Source organism: Zeus faber (genome assembly GCF_960531495.2).
Source record: "Zeus faber genome assembly, chromosome: 6".
In the NCBI taxonomy this organism is placed as follows: domain Eukaryota; kingdom Metazoa; phylum Chordata; class Actinopteri; order Zeiformes; family Zeidae; genus Zeus; species Zeus faber.
In genome coordinates, this window is record NC_137201.1 from 32,348,863 (window position 1) to 32,374,517 (window position 25,655).

The window sequence follows — 25,655 nt, forward strand, 5'->3', positions numbered from 1 at the left end:
TGCTTTGTGTTTGCGTTTGGATCGTTTCCTCAGTCACCCAGAGGGGCCGATCGCTTTTTACTGACGTTCAGCCGAGCGGAGCGGTTCGATTCCGTCGCATCTGTCTGCATGTGTCCGTCAGCAGTGAAGTGCCGAGGCGGTCGGCCTCCGTGACTGAATTTGCGGCTCGGTTTCCGTTCGTGGGCGGCGTTTCCTCAGACGCGAAGCGCTCTGCGTGGGTATTGCTGTCGCGGTTTGTTGGAGTCAGCGCCGCGCGACGAGGTTTGCGCACTGTTTGGGTCGAGGTCGAGGCTTCCTGGAGCTGCTGGAGAGCGACAGGAATGATGTTGCAGATGAAAAAAGAAATTAGAAAAACGTTCCTTTTCGCAGGCCTGGTTGCTCATGGAATTAGCACATTGAAGTCCTTTTTGTATTCAACGTGTAAACTGTTTTATAAAGTTGTTTGATAAGGCAACGTCTGCAGATAATGTTTTAATAATAATGTGTTGTTGTGTGTGTGTGTGTGTGTGTGTGTGTGTGTGTGTGTGTGTGTGTGTGTGTGTGTGTGTGTGTGTGTGTGTGTGTGTGTGTGCATTGGATTGTTTTGCATATAAAATGTTGGTATGTGCGTTTTGTATGTGCGTGCACTTATCACGGCAAAGTGCATTGTGGGTCGTATTGTGTTATGGTCAAATGGACTTTGCTCCATCACACGAGTCACATACAGTGCAACTCGGAGATTGATTAAATATTAACGTCCTCGCACGCACGCACGTGCACACACACACACACACACGGCAGGAGATGAAAAAGTCAGTGCAGATGGAATCCGTATACTTACTGTATGACGTCGTTTTGCAGTTTACGTTTTGAAGTTAAAGTTCAAATTAAAAAGGTCCCAAGCACCAGAATCATAGAATAATAATAATAATAATTATAATAATAATAATAATAATAATAGATTTCCCGAGGGTCAGATGACTGACGAGTGCAAACAAAAACAACGGACGCCATTAGATTGAGTGATATAAGTTAAATCATGATCAATGGGCAGGCACACACACACTCCTCTGTTTATGTTCATTCTAGATTATTAGAGGGAGGACAACTCAGGCATTGACACACACACACACACACACACACCCACACACACACACACACACAAACACACACACCCACACCCACACACACACACACACGCACACAAAACCCTCTTAGCCGCTAATCTCTCAAAAGGCCGGTCTGTATCGAAGTTGGACTGACAATCATGGCTCTGTTCATTGTGGAACACAGCTGGAGGGAAAACACTAAAGTTTACACTTTACACTTTACACGTTACATTTTTAAATTTACATTTTACACTTTAAACTTCACCCATTAACTACAAAGTCAATCCAGAGGGATTTGTGGTTTAGAGTCCGTCGTCATTTTGACCGGTTCCATGAGAAGTACAGGAGTCATTCCATGACGAGGCGTCGAACACGTCGACGTGTTTTTCTTTCGGTCATCGGACGACGTCCTGTCATACCTCCACTCTTCCAAAAACCCCTGTTCTCATTTCATCTGACTGGACCTGAGCCGTCGGAAACAAAAGAGGATTGGATTCGCCGTCGTGTCGCCACTTTCGCTCCTTTCCATCGGCTTTTGCTTCCGAGTTGTTTGTTTCCCTTTTTTTACTTTTTATTCTCTCCCTGGACCTCAGCCTTGCATTTTATTATCCCAAATCCAGAGGCTGTCTTTTCCCTTAACCTCCCCTCACCTCACCTCCCCTCCCCTGCCCCCATCGATCTACTCTCCCCCTCTCTCTCTCTCTCTCCCCTCCTCTCTCTTCCCCTCTCCCTCTCCTCCTCTCCCTTTCTTTCGCTCGCCCATCTCTCTTTTTTTTTTTTGCTCTTATCAGGCCTGCCAGTCTGAATTTACTGCCCTCTCGGGTGGGGTGCACATCTGGATCTTATTTGAGTAAAGCCATCCCACTGCTCTACCCCCGGCGCTGGCGCATATTAAAAGACATTAACCATCTGTTGTCGTATGTGGAGCGAGCTACAGGATGGAGTAACATGTATCTGTGCGATCAAGTGTGAGAATTAACGGTGCGGGTTTAAATCATGGTGAATTAATGATTTAATCACGGAGGATTACGATGATGCCGAATATGCATTGGGATGAAGGTGGTTAATCGGTTTCAGTACTGGGGGGGGGGTTTTGAGAGATCTTGCCAGTGAGTGAAGCCGTCTTATTCTGTCAGACGGGTGTTGCACTGCACTGGGACCGAGACGTCACAACACGTTATTCATATACTCGAGCAGAGCAGACGGTCCCCTTGGCGGCCGAAAATAATCAATCCCCAAAGAGAGGCTCCTTTTCGTGTTGCGCAAGGAAAAGATCATCGGAACAATGAGATTAGTGACTCCACAGACGTGGCAGACAGAGTTAAACACCCCGCTGCATGACACAGGTTCAGGGGAGACCGACGGCGAGAAAAGGATCATTTTCCCAATGGTAAGGAATTCTTGGCATTCCCAAGCCAGTGGCTTCTTAATCTGTCAAAAGAGAAAGGGAGCAAGTGTGTGTGTGTGTGTGTGTGTGTGTGTGTGTTTGTGTGTGTGTGTGTGTGTGTGTGTGTGTGTGCGAGCGAGAGAGAAAGAAAGAGAGAGAGAGAGAGAGAGAGAGAGAGAGAGGGAGAGAGAGAGAGAGAGAGAGAGAGAGAGAGAGAGAGAGAGAAGGGAGTAAGAGAACGAGATAAAACAAAAGCGAATGAGGGGGGGGGGGGTTGCCCACCCACCATATTCCAGTTTCCAACCCTCTGCTCTTCATCCTCCTCCTGCTTGGTTTCTCACATCCACTCTTTTGACCAAAACCCCATCGGCAAATTGAAACATTTGGGAGATTTAAGGAGAGTTAAAGTAAAATATAATCTATACCCCCCCCCCCCCCCAGGCGGTGGGTTTGAAAAACAGAAACTTATTCATCTGTAAAGTTATGTATAGTGTGTGTTCTGGTCACTCAGTATTTTGGGAGATTAGGGTGGGGTGGGGTGGGGGGGGGGGGGTCATGGGTTTGGGATTTGGGGGTGAAGGTAACTTCAGAGTTCAGAGTGGAGGCAGGGAAGAAAGAACAGAGAGTTTGTCACCAAAATGTATTTTTTTCTTTGAAGACCGATGCCACACACAATTCAATGCCATTCTGCTCCTACTGGGTTTGGGCCGTCTGTGCCGGAAGGAAGTTAATTCCATTGCGGGTCATTCCCGGCGTTTTTCCGACGTCTTGCATTAGTTGCCGTCCGTTGTGCCTTTTTGGCGTCGGGTGAAATGGTTTCACCCAATGGTATCAATTCTGGAAAAGGAAAGCGACGGGTTCGTTTGGGCTTGAATCCTCTACCTAGCAACAGCCGAGGGTTCTGATGAGGGATCTTCAGCAGCGTGGGAGTCATCTGTAATCAGGTCGACAAATTTCGATTCAAACCAGCGACATGGGGCGGTTTGCTCCGCCGGCCTCGGTTACCTTTCATCTCATGTGATTTCACCTTTCATCTGCAATGAATGGGATTCACGCTATTTATTGATCCGTCTCCCGTTGGGTGTTTAACGTTGCATGGCCAGTAATTCTACCGGACTGAGGTTGCAGCCCCGGGAAAGGGAAATCTGATTTGCAGCCGGCGTTTAACGCAGCAAATCACCATTACGCTTGTGGTTTATCGTAGGTATGATGTCATTCACCGTTATCATTTCATGGGGCGGGGAAAGGAGGGGGAGGCACATCTTCATGGGCACGGTCTTGCTGCGCAGCTCACTCGGGCTGTTATTAAACCTGAACTTCTGATCAACATGTGTAACCTTCTGAGTAAGCAAATCACAGATCCTCCCCCTTTTCAATCATATTAACACATTTTTAACACTAATAAGTACAATTATTAATCTACAGAGGGATAGCGTGGATCCTCTGAGGTAAACACACAAATAAATCTGCATAATAACCGGTAGAAGTCCTGACCCTCCCCACGCTGTGTTGTTACCGTTGCTCTCCTCGTCTTGTGTGAACCAGAGCGATTGCTCATGTTTCCATGTGTCGATGAATGATTCCCCCAAAACTAATTCCCGGGATGTGTGTCTCTGTGTCCGTGCTTATCGCAGGTCATGATATTACCAGTTCTCTGGAGCCAGCCAACATCGACACCAGTATCCTGGAGGAGTACATCAGCAAGGAGGACGATAACACCGACATGTCAGTTGCAGCTCCACCCCCCCCCCCCCCCCCCCCGCCCCCCACGTGAATGCAGCCTGGACCAATCGCATCGTGTTGTTCCAAAACAATTTGTTTTTCTAATGACGCCGCCGGCCCCCCCCACGTCCTTCCCTTCTTCTCTCCGTTCCAGCTGTTTCTCCGAGGTCCACTCCGCCCCGGGACCAAACTACTCCTCCCCCCAGGCGGGAGTCTCCTCCGCCGGGGGGCTGGTCTGTGGCGTGAGCCCCCCCATCCCGCTGCGCCAAGGAGCCCCACCCGCACCCCCGACCTGCCAGGGCTCCTACGTCCCGGGGCCCCCGCTGGGCCTCCTCCGACACAACTACCCCTGCCTGGGGCCACCGGCCCCGCAGCAGCAGCAGGCCCACATCAAACCAGAGCACAGGGGCCACTACGCCCCGGGGTGAGCTGAGTGAGGGGGGTTTGGACTCCCAAACAAAGAAAACATGTATTTAGATACTTAAAGACTTACTTCCACAATTGGTAACTGATCAACAAGGGGAAAAACTGCTGTTTTTACAGTGAATTACCTTCTAACAGTGTTTTTCAACCTCCGCACACTAGCTCGCCAGGCAATAATGGAAATAAGCTTTTGTGTCGCAAGATCAAAATTGCAAGGCTGTCATAATTAATTGTATTATCAGTTCCAGAAGAATAGCATCTCTGTGTTCATCAGAACAAGCTCACACTGAAAGTGAGAGCTATTTGATGAAAGGCGTGACTTGTTGGAGTCGGTTCTTGACGAGTCACTCAGTAAAAAGAGTCAATGTGATGTTTTTCACGGTTGATGGGATAGTGGTGATCGACACATAAAGCAAAAAAAAAACATTGTTATATTTTTGTTATATTATATTTGTTCAGTTTCTCATTGGGAAAACATTAAGTAGAACTGTGTGGATTATTTGAGCACTGTGATTTTTAAATTAATTTGGGACGCATTTGATTGTCTCACGGGCCGGATGTGGCCCCCGGGCCGGTGGTTTGAGGCCCCTGTGCTAACGCCCTGGCACCTCTGGTTTTCACCGTGTCTTCCATTCCGAACACACTCCAGCAAAGCTGTTCCATGACGCAGCAGTTATTTCTTCAATCATCATGAAGCCACACTCCCCACTACACCTCCGTTATGCAATCAGCGACAGATTAAACTTTCTTTGTACAGTCGGAGCATGTGTTGGTGGAGACAAACAGAGTCAAATTACACCACACTCAAATAAAAAAATGAATACCGACAAAGGCAATCTTGCTTACGGAACGGTACTTTTAGATGTGGGAATTTTGAATATTTAGAAGGGTAGGATTATTTATGTATTTTCTCCATTCATAAAAAAATATATATATTTCTACAAATTCCATAATTTTACAATCTCAAATGATCATAAAAGTGAATCTAACTCCTTTTCACCTTCCATCTTGTCAGGACGCTCCCTGAGTCCCCTCCAGACTCCAGTTCAGAGCCATACTCTCCCCAGCAGGTGAATGGTAAGTGAATGGAGAGAGAGCGAGAGATAGAGAGAGAGAGAGAGAGAGAGAGAGAGAGAGAGAGAGAGAGAGAGAGAGGGAGGGAGAGAGAGAGTAAACATAAAAAAACGGTTTGTGGAAATGCCTTCTAGGCTTCATGAAAAAAAATTAAACGGAGCCTAAAGTGGGTCAAAACACATGCGGCCGACTGGCACAGAGATGGACTCAATAAAGAGGTAGATTTGGATGGACGGTGAGAGAGGAGGATGAACTGAGGAAATGCGGGAATCCGACGACGCAGGTAGGTGTGCACTCACCGGAATGCTCTGTCTGCTTCGCTGCTCAAATCGATATCTGTTACTCATCACGTTGACGGATCGGAGCTTGAGTCGGAAAAACCCGTGAAAGTCTCAGTTAATGTGTAAACACAGAATAATGAATTCACAGCGATTCATCAATGCATTCAGCAGACGTCTGGAATTGAAGGCACATTTTCAATAACTGTTTGGAGGTTGGATGGAAACACACATGCACACACTCACGCACACACGCACACACGCACACACACATGCTCTGTTTAATAGTACGACTTTCTGTAAAGCTTGGGCTGGAATGAATTGATCTTGGCATGTTCAGGTTGTTCCTACATTCCAACAGAAGTTGAACGGCTTCACCACTTTCCCGGAGCCCCACACCTGTGTTGGTCTAGCGCTCAGTCCATTAGTAAAAAGGTGTGGGATTGTTTTATCAGATGGGCAAAACTCCAGGTTAAAACAATGGTAAACACCATTAGTCAAGGGCGGGGAAATGTGGAACACATTTCAACATAAGATGAAATACCAAAAAAAAGTCCCATAGAGCCAAGGGGGAAGGGAAGAAAGGAAGAGCGATGTGTTTAATGCTAAACTTAGGAGTTCTGTTTGTTGTTTTTTTTCCCCAGATCCTCACATGCTCAGGACCATGACGCCAGAGAACATGTGTCACATGACTCCGCCCCCGCCCCTGGCACCGCACGGACACTATCCCAACATGCACATGTACCTGAAGCCCGAGCCCATGATCTCCCAGTACCCCATGGGTCCGGCCACCAGCGGGAGCGGAGACATACAGCAGACACAGATGCTCCATCAGCTGCTGCAGCACCCGCAGGGGCAGGAGTGAGTGGAGGGACGGAGCGATGAAGAGGGATGTAGGGGTGGCATGAAGGAGAGGGGTGGGGGAATGGAGAGGAGGGGTGGAGGGGAAGGATGAAGGAGAGAGATGAAGAGGCAGGAGTGAGTGGAGGGGCAGAAGGAAGGTATTAGGGATGGAGTGACGGGTGGAGGGGAGGGGTGGAAGGTGGCAGGATGTAGGGATGGGAAAGAGGGATGGATGATGATGATGGATGGAGGTGACAGATGGAGAAATGGGGTGGAGAGATGAAGGGGAAGAATGGAGTGGCGGCATGGAGAGGAGGGGTGGAGGGGCAGGAGTGAGTGGAGGGATGGAAGGATAGAAGGAAGGGGGGCGGAGGGATGAGGGGAGGGATGCAGGGAAGGAGAGGAGGGGTGGAGGGGAGGGACGGGACGGACGGCGGGCAGGAGAGGGGCGGGGGTGAGTGGAGGGACGGAGGGATGGAAGAGAGGCGGAGGGGAAGGATGGGGGGGGGAGGTGGGACGCACACCTCTCTGATGCACATCCACTCTCTGCGCTGGAAAGGGCGGGTTCGGGTGGTGTTCTCATGGACGGCAGCAGGCTCCCGGGCTCACGCGGTTCTTTTCCGCGGAGCAGCCGACACTCGGAGCAGAGCCAAGCGGCAGCTGGTTTCCAAGTCTCACGGCCGCACGGGAAACGCCTCAGAGGGGTGGGGGGACCCAGAGGCGGACACGGAGCCGTGTCAAGGTTTAAAGGTGGCTGAGCTTCGTAGCATTTATAAAACAAGACCGCGAGCGAGGGATCGCGAACGAAGCGCGGGAGACGGCCGCGTCCGGCTCCGTTAACCCTCTCGATTCTCTGGGAGTGTGCCGCCATCCATGAGCATGAGCCCCGCGCGACCCGGCCCCGTGCGTTACCGGCGCGCGACGCAAAAAACCCGAACACGTTTAAATGGGCCGGGGTTGTGCGGTTCTGTTTTGTTGTCTTTTATTTTGTTTGTTTTTGTTTTGTTATTTTGTTTTTTTTTACGTGTACGTGTGTTAAACTGTCTCGTGTAGTGGGATTGCCGTTCACCAGGCCAAGAAAAGGAAGCACTCTGACTCCCCCAACAGCACCCTCAATTCCCAAATCATCACAGGTATCATCAAACAGGAACCAGGTAGGCAGGCATCTTTCCTCACTCACCGTTCCCCACCGTGTATCTCGTGCTCCTGTTAAAAAGAAGTATTTTATATTTGGCAAAAAAAATAAAAATGGAAAAGGTTTAAAAAGCCCACTCCACCACATCAAAGCGGCCTTTCAAACCGGGTGTTGGGAAAAGTCCAATATCCAGGACAAACAAAACAAGCGAAACAAAATGGATTTTCGGTTCCCCCTCTCGGCTGCATGATTCTAAGACACTTGCCTACCTGTCTGCTCTGCCCCGACGCACCCAGCAACATTCAAACATTCAAACATTTCTGTGAGGCAAAGTATTTCATCGGTCAATATGTCGCTCCCGCTTCTATTTGCCGCAGGTTTGATCCAGGACGCGGAGAACTCCTACTTGGACCCGAACTACCAGTGCATTAAGTGGCAGCCTCACCAGCAGAACAAGTGGACGCCTCTCTATGACGCCAACTGCAAAGAGCTGTGGGTAGAAACCGCCCGGGTCGCGTCTCCACCCCGCGCTCCGCCTTTACTCGAACTCGCGTCCCGCGGAGGGTGGAGCCGGGAAGGGCAGGGGGAACTCTGCAGAGGGGAAAAGAGGGGGACGGGGAAGAGGTCTGCGCGGAGGTGGACGGGGAGTGCTTTAAAAGGGCCTTCGAGATGTACAAATTCCTCCGAGGTGATGCGTGTGGAGGAGTGAGGAGCGCGGCGGTGGGTGGTGGGCGGGGAACATGCTGGACGGGGGGCCGAGGGAGAAGTTAGCAAGTTGTTCTCAGCAAATACCAAAATGGAAGGTAGGCTTGGGCCGAAACATTATTACCGACACCCCCCTCCCTCCCTCCCTCTGCCTTCGGGGTGGAAATGCCTCTTTGACGTTTCAATCCGGTGAGTCATCCGCAGGGTCTTCAGCCGGCGCCCGTGCTGATTGGTCTAAACCCACAGTCGCCCCCTGGTGTCAAACAACTCCATGCGATCCGAAAGCCTCCCCGTCCCCCCACCTCAGCAGGCGTTGCGATGGTGCTTGCTGACCACTGCGCTGTCATGGTGTCTCCACCGCAGGCCGATGCCCACCTACCGCGTGGACGCCGACAAGGGCTTCAACTTCTCCCTGGCCGACGACGCCTTCGTCTGCCAGAAGAAGAACCACTTCCAGGTGACGGTGTACATCGGCATGCTGGGGGATCCCAAGTACATCAAGACGGGTGAAGGCTTCCAGCCCATCGACTGCTTCTACCTGAAGCTCAACGGAGTCAAGGTGAGAGAAGGAGACGCTCCGTGCGCCCACGCCCCGGACCAGGGGAGACCGTCGTCGGGTCGAGAAGATTCTAAAAAGATCTTTTGTTCACAGCTGGAGGCCATGAACCAGTCCATCAATGTGGAGCAGTCCCAGTCTGACCGAAGCAAACGGCCCTTCAAACCGGTCCTGTACGTACAAAGATTAATCAACTATTACCTTTTAGTTGGAAGCTTGTGCCATGTACCGAACTTCACATGATTATTTAACACACCTTTACTTTATTTGGACCGTATTCGCTTTGCCCAGGCACCATCTTGGTAAGGTTCCCACGCATAAGGGACAACAGTTCTATCTCTTTGTATGGGGATTGTCAATATCACGATGAACATTTAATATTTAATGGCACCGATGAATTGTAAATAACACAGTGTTAAATATCGTTCCAAGTGACACTGGTGTCACACTAAACATTGCTTTTCAACCCTTCTACTCATGGTGCCGTCCTCCATCCCATAACGGAAGCATTGTTTCACAAGCACGTTTTGGATGTGAAACCCTGACAGAATGTCCTGCCTCCTCTGGCTCTTCTCCCCGGTGCTCCTCAGGGTGACGGTGCCTCCGGAGCAGGTGACCAAGGTGACGGTGGGACGGCTGCACTTCAGCGAGACCACGGCCAACAACATGAGGAAGAAGGGCAAGCCCAACCCTGACCAGAGGTACGTGCACTCGGTCCAATGGCAGTTTGTGCGGAGGCCGCGGGGGTGTTTGGGTGGAGGTTGTGGTGGTGCTTGGGCGGAGGTCAGTGCGTGTTTGGGTGGAGGTTGGTGGGCCCCGGCAGTGACGCTGTGCCCCCGCAGGTACTTCATGCTGGTGGTGGCTCTGCAGGCGCAGTCCCACGGCCAGAGCTTCACCGTCGCTGCTCAGGTGTCAGAGAGGATCATCGTCAGGGTAACATCTGTCAGTCTGGCCATGTCTGTCTGACCGTCCTCCTCCACCTCCTCCTCCTCCTCCACCTCATCCACATCCTCCTCCTTCTCCACCTCCTCCTCATCATACACCTCCACCTTCTCCCCCACCTCCTCCTCTTCCACCTCCTCCTCCTCCACCTCATCCACATCCTCATCCACCTCCCTATCCTCCTCATCATCCATCTCCTCCACCTCCTCCACTTCCTCCACCTCATCCACCTCCTCCTCCTCACTATTGACCTTGTTCGCCTCCTCTTCCATGTCATCCACCTCCCTCTGCTCCACCTCCTGCTCCTTATCCACCTCCTCCACCTCCTCCTCATCCACCTCCACCTCCCTCTCCACCTCATCATCCACCTCCTCCTCTTAAACCACCTCCTCCTCCTCCTCCTCCTCCTCATCGTACACCCCTACCTCCACCTCCTCCTTCTCCTCCTCCTCCACCTGCTCCTCTTCCTCCTCCTCCACCTTCACCCCCTCTTCCTCCTCATCATCCATCTCCTCTTCTCTTTCCTCCTCTTCGTCCTCAACCCCATCCACATCCTCCTCCCTCTCCACCTCCTCCTCCTCATCCACCTCCTTCTTCTTCTCCTCTTCCACTCCTTCCTCCTCCTCCGCTCTCTTCCTCATCATCCATCTCCAGCCACCTCCTTCTCATCATCCACCTCCTCTTCCATCTCCTCCTCTTCCACCTCCTTCTACCTCATCAACCCCTTCCTCCTCCTTGTCCGTCTCCTTTCTTCTCCAGCTCCTCCACCTCCCTCTTCTCCACCTCCCCCTCCACTTCATCCACATCCTCCTCCTCCTCCACCTCAACCACTTGATCCACCTCCCAATTATTCACCTCAGTCACTGCCTCGTCCATCAGCTTCCTCTGCTCCACTTCCTCTACCTCCACCTCCCTCTTCTCCACCTCCTTCCTCCTCCATCTTCTCCACCTCAACCGCCTCATGAATCACCCCCCTCCTCATTGTTCACCTCATCCACCTCCTCTTCCATCTCATCCACCTCCTCTACCTTCATCTCCCTCTTCTCAACCTCAACCTCCACCTCATCCAGCCCCACCACTATCTCTTCTACCGCCACTATCACCTCCTCTACCTCCTCCTCATCATCCTCCTCCTCCACCTCCTCCACCTCATCCACCCTCCTCACTATTCACCTTGTTCGCCTCCTCTTCCATGTCATCCACCTCCCTCTGCTCCACCTCCTCTACCTCCACCTCCCTCTTCTCCACCTCCTGCTCCTTATCCACCTCCTCCTTCACCTCCTCCTCATCCACCTCTACCTCCCTCTCCACCTCATCATACATCTCCTCCTCTTAATCCACCTCCTCCTTCTCATCCACCTCCACCTCCTCCTCATTCACCTCCTCCTCCACCTCCCTCTCCTCCATCTCCCTCTTCTCCACCTCCTCTACCTCCACCTCCCTCTTCTCCACCTCCACCTCATCATCCACCTCCTCCTCTTAATCCACCTCCTCCAGCTCCTTCCTCCTCCATCTTCTCCACCTCCTCGACCTCCTCCCCCACCTCATCCACCTCCCCTTCTTCCTCATTGCTCACCTCACCCACCTCCTCTTCCATCTCCTCCACCTCCTCTACCTCCACCTCCCTCCTCTCCACCTCCACCCTACCTCACCCACCCCCACCACTACCTCTTCTATCGGCACCATCTCCTCCCCCGCCTCATCCACCTCCTCCCGATCATCCCCCTCCTCTGCCTCATCCACCTCCTCCCGATCATCCCCCTCCCCCGCCTCATCCACCTCCTCTTCCATTGTACAAACTGTGAGACTCCTTAATGTGGTGATGTTACTGTAGTTACTGTAGTGACATTCAATTAAACGTCATTCTCCAATGAGTAGTAGGTTCATTTGCTCAATCACATAATAATTCATCGTACAGTAATTCAAGTGTAGTATCATGTCTCGTTTTTATTTGAAGTATTAATGATGCTATTTCTCAAATCGATGTCATTATCCTCCAGAAGCTGTGGTGCTTACTCACTGATCTCAAACAATCACAGACCATGAGTTACTGTGATGCACAAAACTCCTTCACAACGTAATATTTAACTCAGTATCAACATGTCTGTACTTCTCTAAATTCCATAAATGCTTGTCACTCGGATGCATTTCCGCTTCCAGCTCGCTTGGTTCCGTTCAGTGTCAACGCTGGAAAAGTGAATCAAGTATTGACGGGGACCAACAATCTCCAAAATCTGTTTCCACTGAGCGGAGTATTAACCCCGTCCTGTCCAAACAGCGCCTGAGCGTCTGCCGCGCGCAATCCTCACCCCGTCCGTCTCGCCCTCTAACGTCTGAGCGTGTGCTTCCTCCGCCTCCCTCCCCCCTCCGCCGCTCCGCCCCCGCCAGGCGTCCAACCCCGGCCAGTTTGAGAGCGACAGCGAGGTGCTGTGGCAGCGCGGCCAGCTGCCCGACTCCGTCTACCACCACGGCAGGGTGGGCATCAACACCGACCGGCCCGACGAGGCCCTGGTCGTCCACGGCAACGTGAAGATCATGGGCTCCCTGGTGCATCCGTCCGACATCAGGGCCAAGGAGAACGTCCAGGAGGTCGGTACCGGGGGGCGGGGCACGGGCGTGTCGACTGATATGCAGAAGTGGAAATACCACATTGACCTTTCTAGCAGCGTTGGGGAAGCTACAAGGCTTTGCAGGCTCCCAATTACTTCACACTGAAAGAAGCTGAACCACAGCAAAGCTCCGCGAGGGAGAACTCTAGTGTGGTAAAACCAAAGCCACTTAGAAAAGTAGTTCTAACTACTTTGTAAAAAAATGATTAAATTGACAATGTACATGTGAGAGGAAATTATAACAAAATTAATATCAAAAAAAGTCACATGCTAGCAACTCAATTGAGTTGACTTGTTCACAGGTCATACATAAACGAAAAAAAATAAATACTCCACTGTTCATGGGGATGAAATATCCCATCCCCAACGTCAGCTTTGGCTTTGTATACAACGTCCATCAATCAGACTCCTTCCTTCCAGAAACTAGTCCAGGTGGGGGTTTGCGCCAAGCGAATGAGTCAGTTATCCAGGTAACCTCGAAAATGCACGCAACAACTTCTCTGAACGCTTGTTAATAAATAGCAATAATCAATACTTATGACCAAGCCTGGACTTGCTTTCTCGGCAGTCAGGATGAAAGAAAAACGGGGCGGGGTTGGTCAAAGGGGATTCAATTACAGCAGAGGAGCAATGGTAAAATAAAAATTAAAAAAACATTATCTTTTATTGGCCCAACTTGTTTGTATTTTCAGTAGTTACTACATAAGAAATGGACAAAAAAGTAATTTAACTACTTGAAGAACTTCAATTATGAATGTATTTGAACTACCAGCAAGCTACTGCAAAATGGAGTTAAACTACTAGTTTAATTCCCTGTAGTTCACGACTCCCCATCACCGAATTCTATTTACGGTAAGTAAAAGTAACTTACCCCAGCCCTTAAAAGTATGACTACTTGTCATATCTCCTTATAACATGTAGTCTGTCATACTTCATAAAGTATAACTGTAGCTTTGATTCTGCAGATGATGCGCGTGCAGATCCTGATTACAATTTATAATAAATAGAACCGGTGCTGTCATAGTAATTTACAAGGATATGGAGCTAAATAATGATCGACGAGTAGTTTGACAGATCCAGTCCCTGATTATATTTCACTTTGGTTTGCTTTTGATATATGTAGATATAAACCCAGATTTTTTTTTTTTTTTACTTGTACTTTACTATTTTCCGCCGCCGGTTGTATTGAAATAAAAAGAAGTTGCACTCTCTCCGACCTCGTCTACTCATTGCACCGGATCCTGCACATTTCCATCCCGCCACAGCCGTTCACTGTCATCCTGTGTGTGTGCAGGTGGACACCACAGACAACCTGAAGCGCATCTCTCAGATGAGGCTGGTGCAGTATCACTACAAGCCCGAGTTCGCTGCCACCGTGGGCATCGAGAACACCTCGGAGACCGGTAACGTGGAGCTTCACAAAGAGCCTTTTTAAAACGGTTCAATCGCCCCATCGACGTGTGTGCCTGGTTCTTGTTTAGAGAAGGTCGTTTGCCGTGGAAATTCCAGCCGCTCGGGTGGCGGGGGATGCGTGGGGTGAGGCGGTTGAGGGTCAACAGAAAATACAACAACTGTAACTAAGTTCACGGCATCGAAGATACACTTTACATGTCACAGAGTAACAGCAACAAGCATCTCCCTCGAGGGAGCTGGCTCGGGGGCTTATATCACGTAGGTGACAATGGACCGTTACTGTGAGGGTGTCACAAAGGCAGTTGTTGAGGTCGTAGTCACATGCATAGATCACAAAGCAGTCGTTTCAGCGGTTTCAATGTCTTCAACATCCGGACTTAACAACTTGTAATTGTGACCTGCCCGACAACAGGCTAGCGGTACGTAACGCTCCTGTTTGTCTGTAAAACAGATATGGGGTTACGAGCCGACAGAGGATTAGTTCTGTATTTTTCCACCACACTTTGATGATGAAAAAGATTAAGATTCTCGGCTGATCTCTATCAAGCCCCCCAGGGGCTGCGATCTGAGCTGTTCTCAGATACAGGCGGCTAGGAATTGGTTCCACGAGAGCCCTCGCTGCTCCTTCACCTCAGCTCCTCTCACGCAAACTCTCCGCTGTGCTGGGCAGGTGTGATCGCCCAAGAGGTGCAGCAGATCCTTCCGGAGGCGGTGAAGGAAGGAGGGGACGTGGTGTGCACCAACGGAGAGACCATCCCAAACCTGCTGATGGTGAACAAGGTAGCAGACACACACACACACACACACACACACATACACACAGGCGCGCATGCGAGCCGGTTGTAGATTCGGACGAGCTGACACTCCGTGCTCCCTCCCCCTCGGAAGGACCGCATCTTCATGGAGAACGTGGGAGCCGTCAAAGAGCTGTGCAAGCTGACGGACAACCTGGAGACGCGGATCGACGAGCTGGAGCGCTGGAGCCGCAAGCTGGCCAAGCTGCGGCGGCTGGACAGCATGAAGAGCAGCGTGAGCGGGGGCACCGTCAGGTGAGGGTGGAATAGGTTGAATGGTTCACCCGTTAAAAAAAAAAAAAAGAGCCGGAAAATGACCCCCGTCTCCTTGCTCCCGCAGCCAATCAGGAAGTTACTTCAGCAGGACGGGAAGCGGCCCGCTGAAGAAGAAGCCGGTCCGACCTGGAAGCAAGGTCCGTGGCGGTGAACGGGAATGCTCTGACGTACTCAGTACTCGCCATGGCAACTCGCTGATGCAGAACACTGATACAGATACTGGCAATAACAGTGGCATCTGGTTCTTATTATTATATGATGTATTCACTGGTTTCTTTTAAGCAAAATCATTAAACTGTAAACTTGGATTTGCGTCTGGTTTTGGGAGCAGAGCGAGGGAGCACAGAGCGCAGAGTATTGGACCCGATGCCGGGGTCGGTATCTGTGCATCCCTAGCGGCGCCTGTTGTTTAACGACCTCATGGCGACGGCTCATAACACCGGAGGAGGCATCACTGTGCAGCTTTCATCTGAACGTCTGTCGTTGCAGAGCTCAGCACCGGACCAGGGCTGCATCAGCCAGAGGTTCATGCAGGGAACCATCCTGGCGCTGGTGGTTGTCATGGCGTTCAGGTGAGTGTGGGGATCAACCCCCGCCCCCCCGGTGTGAGCCGCATCGTGATTCCATCCCATAACGGCTCCGTTAGAGGTGGCGTGACGTGATGCGTGATGTCTGAGTTGTTCATCTGTTTGTTTCAGTGTCATTTCCATGTCGATACTGTACGTGTTGACTCTTCACCACCGAGGAGACGTCAGCGACAGGACTGGGTACGACCCCCCAACACACACACACACGCACACGCACGCACGCATGCACGCACACACACACACACACACGCGCGCGCGCACACACGCACGCGCGCACGCACGCACGCACGCACGCACGCACGCACGCACGCACGCACACACACACACACACACACACACACACACACACACGCACGCATGAAGGCACGCACGCACGCATGCACATAGACACACACACACACACACACACACACACATATGCACGCATGCACAAAAACACACGCACACACACACACGTGCACGAAGGCACGCATGCACGCACGCACGCACCCATACACACACACACACACACACACACACACACACACACACATATGCACGCATGCACATACACACACTTTCACAAAAACACATGCACACACACGCACACACGAGCACACGCACGCACACACACTCACACACGCACACGAACGCACGCACACACACACACACATACACACACACACACACACACACCCACACACACACACACACACACACACTCTCACACACACACACACACACTCTCACACGCACGTGTATTGCACGTGCGTGCACTTCCCAAGCAACAAGAAATCCATCTCCAGCTACTTTTCTTTCCTGTTCCCTCCTCGTCACCTCCACCCGCTCTCCGTAGCTTGGCTCCGCCCTGTGCTTTCCACGTCTCCTGGACGCCCGTCTTCACTGCCACTGTCTCCTTCTGTCCGTCTGTCTGTCCCTGGTAGGACCGCAACACTCTCCTTCTCCCTCCCTCCTTCTCTTGTCTTTGACTGCTCACCCTCTTCCTTCACCCACCCTGAGAAGAAAGCCACGAGGCGTGTTGGGGAAGAGCCACAAAGTAGTGTTTGTGAGCCGAGGAGACAGTTTGTGTTTGAGCCAGAGTGAACCAGAAGGCACCGCTAAGGTGCAGGGAGCTATGTGACAACGCGCTCAAAATAAGGATTCTTTTCTTTTTTTTTTTTTGTTTTTGTTTGTTTGGTTTTTCTACCACAAACGAAAAGCGTTCATAAACCTTTGATACGCAACGTGCTCTCAATCCAGGTCCGGAGCTGCGCTGGGGTCCTCACGAAAGGGTTCCTCCCCTCCTCACACCACGGCGGCACCAGGTGAGTGAGAGGCTTTGCCAGAAATAAAAGAACAAAACAAACAAAACCCGACACTTTACGAGAAATCCGGAGGGCCGAGGTCGGCGGCAGGTCAGCCGTCGCCAAACCTCGGGTGTACCGTGTGCCTTGGATTTCAATGTTGTTTTTCTGTTTCCACCTTCTCCGCCCTCATCCCGCAGCGTGTTGTCCAAGCACGGCCGCCAACAACCAATCATCCTCGGTTCTCGCGCTGAGCAACAACCAGTCCAGCCCAGGTAGGGGGGCTGCTCTCCGCCACGACGGCGATCCGCAGGGAGGCGCAACGCGTTGTTTATGGGATGGCTTCGACATTTTTCAACTTTATTAAAGAGCCAGTTCCCATCGTTTATAAGTTGTCGTCGCGCTACCTGGGCTTCACTGTCCAGAAACGTACCACTTGAGCATTAATGTGACACCACAGAAAATATGGTTGCAAAATATGCATTTTGTCCGTTTTCTCCGGGTTTTCTTGACTCTTTTGCACTTGTTATGTGCTCTTTTGCTCTTTTGGCTTCATCCGCGCGAACGTAAGAGACCAGAAACAGGGAGTGGCGTTTAAACGAGGATGGAAAAACACATGATCCCGCCCTTAAAAACATCTCCCTTCCGTAGATCAAGGGAGTCCCGGCCCCACTCCGGCCACGATCGTTAAGAAAGCCAAGTCGAGGCAGATGGAGAAGGACGGGCGCGGCAGGAACCACCTCGGCCACACCTCCGCTCCGCTCTACTTTGCCAAGTCCAAGCGGCCCTCGCCGCCGGACCAGGAGGAGGGCGGAGGCGTCAACCGCCTGCCCCTGCCCCGCCGGCAGAGGAGCCTGAGCAGAGACGGTAAGCGGGTGGAGGGGCGACGGCGCCTCCTCCGTCTTGGTCGCCGTTCGCCAGCCGGCGTCGTGGCTCGCCGCGTCTTGAGACTCTCCCTCTTCGCAGGCGACAGATCGGCCCCGGCTCTGATCCGCCTCCACGTGCTGGAGACCGGACAGCAGATCGCGGCGAAGCGCTGCCCGACGCCCGAGAGCTGCAGGTGGGTGTGACCCTCCGCGCCCGGACCCTCTATGCATTAACACGGTATCCAAGCTTGAATTAAAGCGCTTGTGTGCTTCTCCTTCCTCCGCCGATGACTCCCAGCTTCGCCATATCCCTCGACGGGAAGAGGAACTCCTCCTTGTCACAGATCACTTTGCACATGACGTGAGTACGCGAGCGAACCCCCTTTTTAGGGGTGGGCCTGCTTTCGCCCCGAGAACGGATCACGTTTTTAACGGTTTGTTATGCGTTCCAGGTCAAGTAGAAGCATGTGGGTGCAGCAGTGTGGCTCCACCAGGGGGCGCTTGTGTCCAGACCGTAGAGAGGCAAAGGTCCCCAGCGGAACCAGCGCGTTGAAAATGGTGAACGGCGACATTGCAGTCAGTTGTAATTAGGGTCCCGTGGAATCGCCACCGCCCTGTTCTGCTCATGTGGCGATGATCAACTTCTGTCTTACATGAATGTTTTGTGCTTTCATCTGCAGGGGACTCATCACATGTGGTCGGTGCCGGTGCTGTCGTCTCAGGATGTCACGTACCACTTCCGCGTCTCTCCCTCTGTGAGTGAATCGGAGGTTTTAGAAAGTGTGAACACGTTAAGTTAGACGTGTAAGAAGGATGCAGGACATAAAGTAAAGTATCGTCCTTAAAAAGTTATGACGTTTTGGGGGGGGGGGGGGGGGGAAGGATTTTGCAAGATTTTCAGTGGCCGGAAGTCCCTTGTTTGCACACTTTTGAATATTTCATTATGGAGGCGGGTGACGTCACGTTGCCATGGGAAGGGCTCATCTGGTTCTGAATATTAGCCTCCGTCTGTTTTTATTTTTCCTTATTCCCTTCCTTCCTGGCTTTCTCCTTTGTTATTTCCTCCCGCCTACATTCCTTCGTCCCTTCGTCACCTCCTTCCTTCCTTCCTCCCTCCCTTCCATCCTGCCTTCCTTCCTTCCTTCCCCAGAAATATGACTTTTCAATCACTTTTCAAGTAACATCTCAAAAGTTTTTAGACTCTCCCATACGTTGGTATAGAATGCTTCACACCGAATCCGCAATCACATCCAACGGTCGCATCGGATGAACTGCGTCTGGGTTTCGCAAAATATTTTATGGAAATGTGACAGCTCCATTTTCCCAGAGCAACAGCGAGTAGTTTGCTCAGCTGGACATTTAACATTTCCCATGGATGAGAGTTTAAAAGTGTACTTGTACTTGTGCAAGTGGTGGTGTACTTGTTGCACGAAGATGGAAAATTTGGTCACATCCCAGAGCCTCGATCAGACACAGGATCCCACCCTCCATGGGGATGAATGGACTTGTGTTTTGTCCTTTACGTTTGTCGGATTCGGTGTGAAGCGGGCGTAAGCGATGGGTCAAAACGGCTGGAACCAGGCCAGCAGTTGATTTGACGTGATCCCTGTTGTGTGATGGATGAACGCTGATGAACGTTGTTCTGCGGACCCCCCCACAGAGTAAAGTGGGCTGTCCGGCTGAGGAAAGGAGGGAAGCCGCGCCCTTCTCGGACTACCACCTCCTCATCCGAAGCAGCTGCGCGTAGGAAGGAGGATCTGGAGCCGGGACCGCCATGATCCAGTCCAGCTTGATACCGGATGGTGTTTCTGACACACCGCATCCCTGTTTTTTAAGAGACTCAAGATACAGAATATCCAGCATTGCTCCGACTGTATTCTTCTTTTTTTCTTCAATATGTATATGAATTAAGATATCTCTTTTTGCTGTAGAGATCACACTTCCAAAACAATATTTTAGTTCTTTTTTTTTTCTTTTTTTTTATCCGTGGCACTGTTGGATCTAAGTCACTTGTAGATGACAACTCTATTGTCTTAATGTTAATTACTACTGTTTTTAAACAAGTAACATCAATAGCTTTATAACTGTTTATTACTGATTACACAATGTCTTCCATATGTAGCACGGGCCGTTACCACTTCTTCGCAGAGTGAATTTTAAGTTTAACAGTTGAAAAAGAGATGTCGAAGCTCTGCATATTTTTGGTACAGTCTAGTTCCTACCGTTCTCATGAATGATGACACCGGTTGAAACTTAAAACGTGGAACGCTTTCAGAGAAGTTTTGTACACTGGAGAAGGGTTCACTAAATTCTGTGGAGGGCTGAGTGACCGGTGGCCTAAACAGGTTTAAAATATACCTCAATAGTTCACACTGGCGAGTCTTGGATGTTAGACCAGAGTGTTCAGGGCTGCAGCATTGTGCTATATTCAGTTTCCCTGTTTGTATGATGGGGATCGTATGGGGGCGTTAGGACGATTCTAAGGGCCTGTGACTGACAGGGGCCCTAAATAATTATTAGAAAATTAGGGTGGGGCCAAATGTGATCGTTTTTCATGGGCCCCAAAATCCCTGGCGGCGCCTTTGCCTGTATGTACCTAATTACAAACTGTAAAATTAAGGAAATACTCTGTATTGGACTTACAACTGCTGCATTAACTCAAGCTTAAAATGGTAAAATAAAATAAAAAGGTCTATGCACACAAGTACACAATCCCTCGGAATCAACCCCAGGCAAAGACATATTTTCGAAGAGCCCTGAACCTTAATCATTTCAGTAGCAGGCGACATGAGGTCAAACTGGATAGGAAACAATATTACTGGAATAAATGCACAAAAGAGTAGAAACACTGAAGTGAGCGGCGTCGTTCGGGATGCTTTGTGAATCTGCTGGGAGAGGATGTACTGTCCAACACTGACAATATTTCCAAAACACTGGAAAGGCTTACACTGTATTCGTCAAACTGGATCAGATGCTGGTACTGCAAATGGCATATCATTTCAGAGTAGAAGCTACCCAATCAGTTCTCCGTTGAAAAAAGATGCACCTCAGCAAAAGGGGCGATTCTAACTGCATGAGCTGGAGCTCAGCGTGTGTCGCAGCGCTGGGACCCACCACCGCTCAGTCGTGGGGTCTCCAGGGGAATAAGGATTGTGATCCATTGGATGGTTTCATTATTGCTCTGGATGATTCCAGCTCTTGTGTCTGTGTGTGAAAGAAAAAAAAAACAAAAAAAAACAACCTTTGACTATAGCGTCATAATTTTCAAATGTGTAAAGGAAACCTGTTGTTTTCAGTGTAATGTGTACTTTCTATTTACTATTATAATCTTTTCGATCGTGTATCCAAAACCAAACAATAATCCGTAAGTTAGAGGTGGTAAATGCACCGTGACATTGACATTTAAACGTGAACCAAAATTGGAAAAGCAGCCATTTAACAAATGACTATAATGGATTTCTAAGTATAAATACACTGTACATTTTTTTTTATATGATTATTATGACTTTAATGGGATCATTGTTCTAATTTGGCCTATTTATAATGTACAAGCTAGTGTAGTAATACCAGCTTAGCTCTTTTTGCACTGTATATAGAACCTGTATTTGCTCTATATGGAATAAACTGGTATAAAATACTCTAATAGAACTGCATTAAATGTAACTTTTAAGCTCTGTTTTTTTTTAACATATGATGCTCTTTTATTTTTGTTGAATTGTTCATTGGTTTTGTGTTTTACCAATAATACGATATGACTTTGGCTTTTTTTTTTTTTTTTTTTTTTTGCAAATGCCAGTTCATTATCAATCAGAAATGGTTAAACTTTTAAACTCAGCATTTCAAGATCTCACAGTTTAAAGATAAAACACTAGATCTAGATCTTTTATATATATATATATATATATATATATATATATATATATATGTATATATATATATATATATATATATATATATATATATATATATATATATATATATATATATATATATATATATATCACTACCACACTCTGTTTCATGTTTTTGTTGTTGCTGTTGTTGTTGTTGTTGTTGTTGTTGTTGTTGTTGTTGTTGTTTTGATTCGCCCACGTCATCTGTACGCGTCTTAACATGAACACACGCATCAAATAAAACTTGTGATCAAAGGAAGCAGCTTCCCCTTGTGTGCAGCGCTGAAACGCAGTCGCTCACTCTGGCCGCTAGATGACGGCAACGGTTTTTTTACGCTGCTGATTACGTCACCGCGACGTCACGACAAAACCCGGAAGGCGGAACCAGTACGTGGCCTTTTCCTCTTGGACACAAGGAGCAGAAGAAGGAGCATCTCTACACAACGACATGGTGCAGTGACTTCTTTATAAACCTGTTTGTTTTTTTTTTTAACAAATATGTTGCCACGTTGTTTTTGAATTCGTGATCGTACTTGACCTCGAGCGCAAAGCTCATTCACCCTCTGCGGGACAGTGTGTTTTGGGGCTGGTTTGCGCTAGCCCGACGTGTTAGCATCGCTGGCTAGCGCCTGCCGACTGACGGCTTCTCCCTCGGAAACCAGTCTGAGATGTCGTCAAACATCATCGTAAGAGGCAGCGCAGCAGTCAGTTAGGGCAACAGAAACGCGCGGTCGTGCTTCCCTCGTGTAAAGTATATGTACAGATGCGCTGTTTTTATTGGTGTATTTTATTGTTGTTGCTTTGATTTTGTTGTGTACAGCATATGCATGAGAACATGCACAGTTGTTGACATATTCATATTCATCATATTCATATTGTTGACACGGCGTTAATTGTTAATACAGAGGTTTATTGTTCATCTTTGGGTTTATTCTAGTCCGTCCACTTGCTCCGTGACTTACTTATTTCTAATTTTCTTGCACATTGTCATTTGGTTTATGTTTATATTCTTATTACTCAACGGGATTAACACTTCTCCATTGTACGTGCAACAAAAACATCGCATCCAGCACTTGATCTGCGCGTTGGTTGCTGTCTCACCCCCGTGCTCCTGTCTCCCCCTCTGCACCGCCAGGAGCTGGAGGCCATGACCAGATACACCAGCCCGGTGAACCCGGCTGTGTTCCCCCACCTCACCGTGGTGCTGCTGGCGATAGGGATGTTCTTCACCGCCTGGTTCTTTGTGTATCCTTCCCTGAGCCTGGTTAATTATGGGGTTTTGGGATCCAAGACAGACAATAAGTCAAGCTTTATTTATAAAGCACATTTAATACACAGGGCAACACAAAAAGCTTTACAGTGAGTAACCATACAATCAAAATAAAAGTTCAAGTGCAGAATATAAATATGCATATCAACAGTTGTTTGTGCAATTATACTAGTAGTGCAGAATATACAAATCTCACAATATCCAAATACACACGCACTAAGAACCTAGTCATAGATGTAGTGAAAAGTATGTTTTTTTGTTTTGTTTTTTTAAACCTGCTTTTAACCTGCTGCATGATCGATGAATCTAGGTGATTCATTTAGGACAGTGGTAGTAGGAAAGGTTGGTTCAGACCTGGGATGCCAGGTGAATTTACCTAACTACCGGGTGGGACAGAAAAAAATCGAGTCCTAGTGGAGAAGCACTCGTGTAAGAAATAATGACAGTCAAACGAGGTAAGAAGGTACAAACTAATGGTAAACGCTCATCACAAGTTATCTGAACCCAAATTAGCATTTCAAATCGCTGTATGTGTTTATCCTGCAGTGAGGTGGTTAAGTTGATTCATTGATAGTAAATCATGGTATGATCATTTAACGGAAGGTTAAAATTGTATTCAAACAATCCAGTCCCGGTGTGATATACCAGCAAATATTTTTTGCAGTTCAAGAAAATTTGTGATGTGTGGTTGGTCAAAAAGAGCCACACAGTTCAATGGAAAATTTCCAAATTTAGACTGTTAGTATGTACTGATGATTTCTGTGGTCCGACACACAGTGGAGCAAAATGCAGTCTGTTCACCCTTTAGCTGTTGGTAATAATAATCCCCGGATGTATGAAGAATCTTTATCTTAAATTGTATTGCATGGAGAAACTGAAGGAAGATGTTGTTGTCCATTTATTTGTTTATTACCACCGTGGTAGTGACACCCCAGGGAAAGATTACAGAAACATTTTTTATGGCATTAGCAGAGTAAATTTAGGCTGATGACAGGATTTCCCCGGACACACGCTCTATATATATTACTTGATTCGAGGTGGATAAACAGGAGACTCACATAACCTGGTCCTGGGCAGATTGTGTTGGGATCAACAGACTGAATCATAGATATGTGTTATGATTCAGTGTTTCTTTTTTAGTTCTGTTGCCTTCCAGTGATATCCACTTTATTTGTAATCAGTTTGAAATTAAATCCATACTAATAGTTGTAATTCTTTGAAACTCTTAATACTAAATGTGCTTCTTGTTAGTGTCCACCTCCCTGCATAGAATAAATAAGTCATATTTTCAAATTGTTATCGGTTGAAGACGACGTCCCCTTTATCTGAATGCCTTCATTGCTGAATTGAAAAGCTGTGAGTCAATTTAGACAACCGGTTGATCTTTACATTACATTACATCATTTGTCTTGAGCAGGTTTTGTTTTGCTTAATAAACCCTGAATATCTTAGGCTTCTATTTGTAGTGTTCCCTGCATATGAGTTGTTGACAAAAGCAGTGTTTCATGAACTGACATGAATTGTATAGCTTGCTCTTTTAAACCGTTAATACTGAATTAAAGTGCATATACTGCGGAACATCTGTCTAGCTTAAATAAATCCTCTTAAACAATGAAAGTTACATTTGTTATCGTACAGTTTTATACTATATTAAGCTCACTGACTTCGAAGACATTATTACAGACTTTATTTTGGTATCAAACTTAATGATTTTGAATGTTTTGAGGCCATATAATCAATGCAGTTTGGTCAATACCATAAAAGTATTGAATTTCGACACCCAGTCTTAACCATTTAACTGAAACATTTCTTCATAAACAGACACTTTTATAAACCACCAATCTGTTGAATGTGTGCATCAGAATAGCTCTTAGTGAGAAGAGACAATGGAGCTTGTGGGAAAATACGGTCTCCTTTTCTGGGAAACTGCACTTTTTTTTTTTTTTTTTTACTCAAATGGCCTGTTTAATGTGACTAGGAGCCCGAACCATCACTGTCTCATATGGCACTTTTTTTTTTATCTTCAAATGAAGTTACCAAATGATGGGAGCGGTCATCTCTGTCCGGCGTTTCTCTGCTTCCCCGTCCAAACACACGACCCCTTAACCCTTTCCCAGATATGAGGTCACTTCAACAAAATACACCAGGGACGTATACAAAGAGCTGCTCATCTCCCTTGTGGCGTCGCTCTTCATGGGCTTCGGGGTGCTTTTCCTGCTGCTCTGGGTCGGCATCTATGTATGAGGGTACGTATAAAACCCTGAAACGGATTATGTGACAATCTCCATTTTAAATTGGTTCATTATTTACACAGTAAATGAGAAACTAACACCAACTTGTTCCACAGCTTCAAGTTCATAAAATAAACATTCCAGTGGAATTGACGCCATGACATTCAGCGGGAAATGGATTTTGGATTAGGATGGACTGCACTGATTGTGGGATCATGTGACTGTTTTCTGCTCACCAGTAAAGAGGAATTTGTATAACGTTCTGTTTCTTTCTGGGGTT

The 25,655-nt window shown here is 48.5% G+C and overlaps 2 protein-coding genes across 2 annotated transcripts in view; both read left to right on the top strand.

Annotated features, from left to right (window-relative positions):
• Positions 1–19,728, top strand: part of myrf (myelin regulatory factor) — a gene marked incomplete at both ends in the record, with an annotated part of 24,131 nt that extends 4,403 nt beyond the window's left edge. The window contains 26 exons of the mRNA XM_080002951.1: positions 4,110–4,200; positions 4,352–4,621; positions 5,636–5,697; positions 6,617–6,833; positions 7,869–7,969; positions 8,328–8,442; positions 9,019–9,214; positions 9,308–9,384; positions 9,802–9,912; positions 10,054–10,144; positions 12,542–12,742; positions 14,057–14,165; positions 14,846–14,955; positions 15,064–15,224; positions 15,310–15,382; positions 15,735–15,817; positions 15,944–16,012; positions 16,668–16,751; positions 17,072–17,136; positions 17,316–17,390; positions 17,767–17,982; positions 18,082–18,175; positions 18,280–18,342; positions 18,434–18,539; positions 18,662–18,736; positions 19,642–19,728. Coding sequence (XP_079859077.1) covers positions 4,110–4,200; positions 4,352–4,621; positions 5,636–5,697; positions 6,617–6,833; positions 7,869–7,969; positions 8,328–8,442; positions 9,019–9,214; positions 9,308–9,384; positions 9,802–9,912; positions 10,054–10,144; positions 12,542–12,742; positions 14,057–14,165; positions 14,846–14,955; positions 15,064–15,224; positions 15,310–15,382; positions 15,735–15,817; positions 15,944–16,012; positions 16,668–16,751; positions 17,072–17,136; positions 17,316–17,390; positions 17,767–17,982; positions 18,082–18,175; positions 18,280–18,342; positions 18,434–18,539; positions 18,662–18,736; positions 19,642–19,728 — 3,002 coding nt within the window. The remainder of the gene's footprint in view (positions 1–4,109; positions 4,201–4,351; positions 4,622–5,635; positions 5,698–6,616; positions 6,834–7,868; positions 7,970–8,327; positions 8,443–9,018; positions 9,215–9,307; positions 9,385–9,801; positions 9,913–10,053; positions 10,145–12,541; positions 12,743–14,056; positions 14,166–14,845; positions 14,956–15,063; positions 15,225–15,309; positions 15,383–15,734; positions 15,818–15,943; positions 16,013–16,667; positions 16,752–17,071; positions 17,137–17,315; positions 17,391–17,766; positions 17,983–18,081; positions 18,176–18,279; positions 18,343–18,433; positions 18,540–18,661; positions 18,737–19,641) is intronic.
• A 2,524-nt stretch (positions 19,729–22,252) lies between these two features.
• On the top strand, positions 22,253–25,635 carry tmem258 (transmembrane protein 258). Its single transcript, XM_080003125.1, has 4 exons — positions 22,253–22,325; positions 23,010–23,119; positions 25,262–25,390; positions 25,492–25,635. Exons 1-3 carry the CDS (start codon positions 22,323–22,325, stop codon positions 25,386–25,388), a joined length of 240 nt encoding a protein of 79 aa, XP_079859251.1. The 5' UTR covers positions 22,253–22,322; the 3' UTR covers positions 25,389–25,390; positions 25,492–25,635.
• Positions 25,636–25,655: the final 20 nt, after the last annotated feature.